The sequence below is a fragment of the Tubulanus polymorphus genome, chromosome 1 (assembly GCF_964204645.1).
Source record: "Tubulanus polymorphus chromosome 1, tnTubPoly1.2, whole genome shotgun sequence".
Classification (NCBI taxonomy): domain Eukaryota; kingdom Metazoa; phylum Nemertea; class Palaeonemertea; order Tubulaniformes; family Tubulanidae; genus Tubulanus; species Tubulanus polymorphus.
The window spans coordinates 3,390,904-3,400,118 of record NC_134025.1 but is presented as its reverse complement, the minus strand read 5'-3'; the positions used below and the strand labels follow the sequence as shown (position 1 = coordinate 3,400,118).

Genomic DNA, 9,215 nt, shown 5'->3' with positions numbered 1-9,215 from the left:
CGGAAACAATCAAATCTGCGGAAACGTTTGATCATGTCAGATCAAACGACAGCGACACTTCGACTGAAGAAAGTAGAATTATAAATTTCGACATCAAAAGCCACGTCGATACTGAGCACGCTGAACAACAAGCTATGATCAATAGAGACCCTAGCAATGACAACCCGGATACGTTTGATGAAACAAATGAAGACTTAGAAAAACGTCAAGATATCCAGCATTCTACAGTGCTTTCTGTAGCTGACAATCAAGATAACCCGAGCGAGGAAGGGTTTGTCGTCCTTGAAACTTCGAGTCACGAAGAAGAAAAACAAGCAAAAAAAGACAATGAAATAGTTCTCTTAACAGGGGAAAATGAAGCAAAAACCACGGAATGTTTGCGTGTTTCATCTGGAGGTATACCTTCAATTACAATTGATACATATGATGAAAGTGGAAACGAAGGATCTAAATCATCTGATTACAGCGATAACGAATGTACTATTTCTACGGAAATAACGCGCGATGGTCTTATTCAATCTGCAGCAAGTGATTCAGAACCTGACAGTAAAGATCTTGAAATAAACGAAGGCGAAATAGAAAACAATTCTGTCACAATTGAATGCGGAGATCCCAATAAAAAGGATGTTACATTAGAAGAGAACGTTACAACCAACAATGGTCAAACTGAACATGATGTCAGTCTAGACCTTGAAGTGGGGAAAGAAATAAAGATTTGTGAAATACCAGAGAAAGAAGAGAATTCCGGCGACACCACACTGGAAAAGAGTATCGCATATGAGCCAGGATCTACAGAGTCAGGAGCGGTCGAGATTGAATCAAAACCTGAGTCGACCGAAGTCGGGTTGGTAGAAGTCAGATCAGAAGTCGAACAAGAGATGAAAGGAACCGGTTCTGTAGATTTTAAACCAGATATTAAAGAAGAAGGTTCCGTAGACGCTGAGCCAGAGATACAAGGAATCGGGTCTGCAGAAGTTGAAGCGGAGGTTGGAGAAGTCGGTTTTGTAGACGTTGAGCCAGAGATGAAAGGATGCGTCGGTTCTGTAGTCGACAAACCAGGGTCTTCAGACTCGGGAGGGGTCGAGATAGAATTAAAACGTGAGTCGACAGAAGTCGAGTTGGCAGAAGTCAGATCAGAAGTTGAACCAGAGATGAAAGGAGCTGTGCAAGTAGAAGTTGAACCAGAGATGAAAGGAGCTGTGCAAGTAGAAGTTGAACCAGAGATGAAAGGAGCTGTGCAAGTAGAAGTTGAACCAGAGATGAAAGGAGCTGTGCAAGTAGAAGTTGAACCAGAGATGAAAGGAGCTGTGCAAGTAGAAGTTGAACCAGAGATGAAAGGAGCTGTGCAAGTAGAAGGTGAACCAGAGATGACAGGAGTTACTTCTGTAGACGTTAAGTCTGATATTAAAGAAGGTTCTGTAGACGTTGAGCCAGAGATACAAGGACTCGGGTCTGCAGGAGTTGAACCGAGGATTGGAGGAGTTGAGTCTGTAGACGTCGAACCAGAGATTAAAGGAATCGAAGAAAAGTTGGTTACTGAAAGAAGGAATTCAAACGACAAACAAAGAGAACGACGTAATAATCGTTGTAAATCACATATGGATAATGACCAACCGGACATTAAACTTCAAGTGACTCGTAACAGAAAATCTCAGAATGTTCCAAAACACGATGGTATGGATCAAGAGTTTGAAAATGAGAATAATGAGAATGGCTGTTTTGAAAGTGTTCAGGCTTTGACCATTGAAAATTACGAAACGAAAGAGGAACCATCCATGGGAGTCAATCAGTCAATTGTTATCGATGATGTCGGCAACGTTGATAATGCTATACCAGAGCACACGGACGAAATCATTCATGTAGATACAATTGATAACGGCGATCCCACAGATGATGCAGTATCATATCCTACTAACGAATGTGTCATTGTGGAATCAGTGACCATGGACCCAGAGCAAGATGATGGAACCGTTGATGAATATGAGAATGATTTCGAAGCTGAAGACGATGATGCCAATGAAACAGGTGATGAAGATAATGAGTCGAAAAGTGACAGAAGTGAAGATAATCGAAGTATTAGCGTGGATTGTGAAGAAACAAATCTTTCAGTAGCTATGAACGTTACAAACAGCGATCAAGAAAGCAACGTTGATTTCCCTGTCAATAAAAGTCAAACGATTAAGATAAATGGCTCAATAATTCTCGATAAGAATGAGGAAGAAAACGATCATTCTAAATATGTAAGTGATGACGATGAAATGGATGAAAGTATTACTGAAGGGGAGACTGAAAATAGAGTCGACGGAAGCGAAGCTGAATTCGATACAGAGATGGCTAGAGTTGATGTAACATGTGAGAAAGCACCTAGTGAACTGATATCTGTCTATGAAGATGAACAAAAGGATGGCATCACCAAGCTAATGGAGAAATTGAACGGACTAAAACGTGATCTAAACGCAGAACAAGAGAAACTCTATTCTTCTTCACTGGTCACCTATGAACGAAAAGATGAACTCCTGTCGACTGTTGACAAGACGATGATAGTGATTGGTAAATCGCTGGAGGACGTAAGTTTGATCTCAAAAACTGTATCCACGGTTCAGTCGTCGATGCTAGAATTACAAAATACGATCAATACGAAAATAAAGAAAGAAGATTTATCATCATGGGTTACTAAACCACCATCTGATTTGATAGGTAATGATTTTCATTCATAGAATAACATGGAACATCCATAAACAGTTTATATGATTTTGTTATTTGCCTTTTTTCTTAGCCGCAGAAGTCTTGGCTCGTAAGAAAATAATGATGGCTGATGGTTCATCGGCGAAAGTAGGTCTTGCTGAAGCAGAGGTCCGGTTAGCAGAAGCAATAAAACTGTGTTCAGAACTTCAAGTGGAAACTGAACGACTCTACGAGGAGGCGGAGAAAGCACAAGTCCAAGCCGAAGAAGCTAAAGTAACGTTCGAGCGTGCAAAGGTCGCCGCCGAGGAAAAACGTCGTGTTGAAGAAGAAGAAAAAAGGAAACAGGAAGAAAAACGGCGACAAATCGAATTGGACGAATTGAGAGCTCAGGAGCAAAAACGAAAACGAATAGAACAACTCGAGAAAGTGAAAGGTTCAAAGCTCAAAGAAGATGAAATTCAACAAATGGAGAGGGAACGACGTGATCCCAAAAACTGGACCCCACTTATGTGAGTATCTGTAGTTATCATTCAATGAACAGGTATTCGTAAATTATATCAAGTTAATGTTTTCACAGATATGAAATTGAACAAGGTGAATATGACCAGGGAATTGGCTGTGTTGTTCGAACAATCGATGACTACCTTGAAAAGCTAGATCTAATGTGTGATAAAATTGACCAGGAGAAAGCAGGTTTGCCGCTTTGCGACGATGAGGAACTAGTCAGCAATATAATTAGGCTTGTGGCTACTATTCCTGACCGAACATTTAAGGTACATTAGGTATTTTTGTAGAGATATATAGATTGAACTAGATGATTCTAAAAACTACAAAACTGGATTCGAAAATGCTAACTCAATTTATCATATCTAGTGTGCTGAAGCCTGGGCTGTTGCCATTCCTCATGTAGCGCCAAGATCAAACCCGACCCGAGAACCGGTGATTAAGATTCTTGATGAAAATGGCGAGTGGAAAGAGGCAACTACAAAAGATGCGTTCATAGCTGATCTCAAGGTATGGAATCTACTAAACAGAAAGCGATACAATCTATATTCATTTGATGATATATTGTGCTCAAACTGAAATGTTTTGGTTCAATTCTAGGAACTGAGATTTGTAGAGGTACGCGTGAAAAAACCCATTACATTCGCCGTCATAACTAAACTGAGGACTGATCACCAATCAATGTCCAAACGAGGTGGGAAAATCGTATCGTCAGTTGATTCACGGATACTTTTGGATTTCCGACCAGGCGCTCTGAGATTGCATACATCATTCATTATGAAGGTGACAGAGGGTTATTCAGTAAGAAATTCAGTTTCTTCTCTTAGAATAGCGTTAAAGAATTCTCTTATCGTGGTTTAGGTGCAGCCGATTGAATCAAGTCTTGTGAACGAATTGAAGAAACGGAGAGTGGACGAGGAAACCCCTGGTGAATGCGATGCGCTTCTTTCGTGTAGTCCAATATTTCATTTGAATATGAAAATTCGAAAATTCCTGAAGCCAATCACCGTGTCTCTACCTATACCCCAAAACCCAGCAAAGTTGAAACGTCCTGAAACTGCTGCTCCCACCGCAAAAATTAGAAAACCGTTGACAACCGTCGAATCACCACGACCCACGTCAGCCTTGTTCACATTTGGCACTCTGAAAAAGAAGGTCGAAGGTAAGGACAAAATCGAGACCGCCCACAAAATACTTAACAAACACATACAGAAATAAGGCTAAAAAAGTGATACCTTGTTTCTCACTTCTGCCGAGCTTATAAGTTGACCCGGCCGGCCGCCTATCTGTCGTGCACATTACAATTATTCTTTAAATCACGATCAAGCTAAGACCCGACAGTTATAGAAATGCACTGATTACAAATTTTATTAGAAAATCACCCGGCCGATAGGTGAAACATAGTATCATTTTATTTCAGCCTATTTTTTAATTTTTCAGAAGATGAAGATGACAGGTTGGATTTGCTAATGAGGGATGATTCTGAGACTAATTGGACAGTCAACCCAGATATTGAACTGGTTCAACTCAAAAACAAAGATGCCGTAAACTTTGAGTTACCTTATCCCGTATCAAGGTGAGTTTATAATTTATTTAGGGTTAGCATTTGCCGTCGGTTTATCTACTATTTGATAATATCAAAAATCATTTTATTAAGGCTGATGTTACTGAGAACGAGGGAATCTACTTCACAGGCACGAGTAGAAAAAATTGCAAAAACAATCGAGAATACACTTCTCGAAAAACCGGTACAGATGATTCTACGACAGAGAACTAACGACCTTTGCGACGTTTTAGTAACTTGCGTTCCTTCATCTCGCACAGAACGAACGTTACGTCATTTGAGCGAAGAAGGATACGACGAGGGGCCGAATCCGAGTAAAGAATTCACGCTCATAGAAGGACAAGCTATGTATATACGATTTCGAGGAAATGTCAAACCATCTGAAGGCGCGGGTGAAGATTTAAGACTCATCTATAATTCACAGTTACGCGATTTCGTTCAGTTCGATTGTACTGAAATCGACCAGTTTGCGCAAAAGAGTTTTAGCGTGTATCGTGGATTCGCGCAGATTTTCACTCGAGGTCTTGTAGAGCGACCGGTATACTCGGACGACGTAAAGAAAGGTCAACCAGTGAAGACTGAGTGGGTGATGGGTGATAAACTCTTAGCTGAGTTACTGATCAATATTCCAAAGGTCATTGAAATATTCTTGACAAACAACAGTCAGCAGTTTTTGACAATTGTTCCTGAATTTTCATTTCAAATTATATATCTTAAAATTTTCAGCCCGAAACAGAGAATTCCCACCATATCCATAAAGCTCCCGTGAGAATAGCGTTTGGCAGTGGTACGTTGATCAGTTTCTGGATGTTTCTTTCGCAAAATCGTATCAGCTTCTATACATGGATATTGTGCTCTTTTCTAGACGCTTTGGATGATATAATACTGAAACATGTTGCCACAGAACTAGGCGATGAATGGACAAGATTAGGAACATGTTTAAACGTAAGGAGAGCAAGAATACAAGCTATACTACGAGAAAATGGGAGAAATACTGATACTCGCCATGCTAAGTATGATATGCTTCTCTCGTGGCTGAAAAAAGTCCCGAGATTTGCAAATAAGGTAAGTCGGTCGACTTATGTCGACTAATTGATTCTATTAATATATTGTCAGTTCACTAACGTCTATAGAATGGACGAATTATATCGAGTTGAGGTTTCCTTATAGAATTTATATGTTTTCCTTTATTTCTCTGATGAGTAGGCTGAAATTCTCAGTAACGCTCTGGTAAAAATCGGTCGAGTTGATTTAGCGCGCGACATCAGAGAAAAAGAATTCTACTGGAAACAAGAAAGAGCTTGTCATACAAACGGTAAATCCAGCTTCCTGTTTCTGCACGAAATCAAATAGATTGGTTGAGAGTAATTTCATGTCATTTTGTTTGTTGTAGCTGGAAAATTGAAACGTGCTTTCGTGCGAGTCTCTCAAAATCCCGAGATTTTCAAGAATTGGTCACAATTTTCAAGCGAGTTAGGTCTGACGGAGGCCGAACTCAGCGAGGTTGACCATTCACATTTTGGACTTCGAGAAAAAACGTATAACGCCTTACGGAAATGGATGTCCCGGGAACCAAATCCGACTGTTACAGATCTGATAAAACACCTTAAAAAGCGTCGATACACCGCCGCGGCAGGTATATATATAAATATGTAGATTAGCCATCTTTCGAAGTCGCAATTTTTAGATTAGAAAATGTTCTCTTAAAATGATCTTATTTTATTCATTTCAGATGAACTTCAAGAATCGATGAGTTCTATTTTGATGTAGACAATGTTAACTTCTTAATCTAATTGCATAATTTCTAACTAAATGTATATTTATTGCGCTGTATACGGAATAATGAATAAATATTTGTTAAATTTGTTATATCCATAACTTATGTTTTCATTCAAATATTCGCCATAAATGTGTGTATTATATCGTATTAAATACTCTGTGTGTGTATTGTGTTAAATTACATTTTCATTAATTTCCTTAATTTCGCAACAACACGCATAACACTAGTTAGTGTATGTATATGGCAAATAAACGTGAAACATGTATATTCAAAGATATTTACGTCAAACAGATTGCTACCTGGTTGATTACGCTTGACCAATAATAAGACAAAGCAACAGTACTGACATGCACGAATATTTCAGAACCACTCTTGCCTGACCCTTGATTTATTTTCTTATATCGCTGAGCATTGATCAGACCTGACAACGACCGTCGTATTATAAACAACACACATTCAGACCCCTGAAAGATGGCATCCGCTGGGCTGTTATCGATATTGTGTTCGTTGGTGATTCTATCGACTTCAGCTGCTATTGGTAAAGATTATGTCACGACGCAATTTGGAGATATTACGGGAACAGTTGACAGCACAAACTCTAATCCGATCGTCAAGTTCTTGGGAATACCGTACGCAAAGCCTCCAACAGGTGAATTACGATTCCAACCTACTTCACCGTGGAATTCTAACTACACCAACAACACGTTGCAGGCGACCAGCTATGGCCCGAAGTGTTACCAGAAAGGTACAGGTGATATGAACGAGGACTGCCTCACCCTCAATGTATTCATGCCACAAAATGCAAAACCCGGGGATGATCTTGCAGTGATGATATTTATCCATGGTGGTGGATTTGTATCTGGATCTGGTGCTGATTATGACGGTAGTTTACTTGCAGCGACGACTAACGTGATTGTAGTTACGTTTAACTATCGTCTAGGACCGCTTGGTTTCATGAATTTTCATGACCCCGTTCTGTGTGGTAATTACGGACTTAAGGACCAGATTGAAGCTATAAAATGGGTCAAAGAAAACGTTGCCTCTTTCGGTGGTGATATGAACAGAATCACTGTGTTTGGTTCAGGCGATGGTGCCAGAGCTACCCGATATTTGGCAGGATCTAAAGCAAATAAACATATGATGATTAAAAGAGTAATTCTCCAAAGTGAACCATTCCACTATCCTTTATCTACTGACGAACATCGAAAACATGTTGTTGCTGCTGGTGATTTGCTGGGATGTACATGGAACAAAAGTGCCACCATTCCAACTCAGGCAAAGGATTTACTTGGTTGTTTTAAAGGAAAACCAGCGAAAACTATTGCAGATATTACGAACGCTCCATCGTTTCAACCCGCTGAAGATGATTATGATTTTCTCCTGCCCAGTCTCATGATTGACTTACGCGATCCCGCATCTATGTCAGCGAAACGTTTTGGGTCGGTTGATGTTATAGTAGGAAGCAACAGTAATGAATACGCGTCCAAATCACTAGTGTCGGCATTCTTGAATGATATTGGCGCCAGTAATGGTTTATCTGACGCACAATTTATGGCAACCGTAACACAGACCATGGCCAAAATCATGGGTTCGCGAGAATTTTCGAAAATCGAAGCTGTCCAACTGATCAAAAACCTTTACAACAGTGATGAACCGACCGAACGTTTGAAGAAAGTAGTGTCGATGATGACCGACAAATTATTCACAAGTCAAGCGTCAATCCTTACCGATTTACATAACAGTTTACCAGGGAATGGCAACACCTTCCAGTACGTCTTCGATTACAGAGGAGCTAAATCAGCTGCTATAGATTGGGCAACAAATGGAGCCGCCTGTGGAGATGAACTTTTGTATTTATTTGGCTCGAATGATAAGAACGATAATGACATGATGAGAACAATGATGAAGTATTGGAGCAACTTTGCAAAGTCTGGGTAAGTTAACGAAAATGATTTACGATATTTGTATGCCACATTCTACACCAAGAACGGTATATTAATTGCTAAAAGTTTTTATCTTTAGAAATCCAAATTCTCCACACAACGTACCACAATGGGATGCAACCACGGCCGAGCAGCCAAAATATTTGTTGATAGGGGCTACAGGTGACATGGTGGATGGTATTCCAAGAAAGACGTACGTGAAGACATGGTCGAAACTGATGGGACACGACTTATCAATGTCTGGAGAAATGAAGATGCAACGTCATGATTGTAGAAAATCCAGTATTAGTCGCCTGATTTGGATCCGAGCTGATGAAGCAGAAGCAATTCTCATTGGACTTTCGGTTGCTTTGGCAGTATTTATAATAATTGCAGTTCTTCTTGCAATGTTCTTATCTTCAGCGCGTAAAAAACTTAGATTAACCAGTGAACGGTATCAGTTATTGTCAAAGCACAAGCCCGCCGTAGAAGACGACGACTTCGCTGCAACAACTGGTGCATATAATTTCCAGAACGCCACTCTTGATATGACTGAGAACCAAGATAATACTTTAACACATTTCTAGATAATAAACTGTAAACCCTCTGCTTACCGCTCCGAAAAAGTCTAGCCGGCATCTTGACCTGTGTGAAAATGGATACTTGAGAATAAAATCATCTTTTAGAATGTTCAATATTTTCATTCTTTCGGAATTTCTAAATTTACGAGTTTAAGTTCATTTATCTACTTTGTTTATCA

General features: G+C 39.8%; 1 protein-coding gene across 1 annotated transcript; it reads left to right on the top strand.

The window, feature by feature from the left end:
- Window positions 1–7,289: 7,289 nt before the first annotated feature.
- On the top strand, window positions 7,290–9,042 carry LOC141915377 (neuroligin-4, Y-linked-like). Its single transcript, XM_074806874.1, has 2 exons — window positions 7,290–8,467; window positions 8,556–9,042. The coding sequence occupies exons 1-2, from the start codon at window positions 7,290–7,292 to the stop codon at window positions 9,040–9,042; spliced, it is 1,665 nt and encodes a 554-aa protein (XP_074662975.1).
- The last annotated feature ends 173 nt before the right edge of the window (window positions 9,043–9,215 follow it).

Coding starts and splice junctions, on each gene's coding strand:
- LOC141915377 (XM_074806874.1), top strand. CDS start 7,290: ATGAACGAGGACTGCCTCACCCTCAATGTATTCATGCCACAAAATGCA. Junction 8,468..8,555: donor AGCAACTTTGCAAAGTCTGG/GTAAGTTAACGA, acceptor TTTTATCTTTAG/AAATCCAAATTCTCCACACA.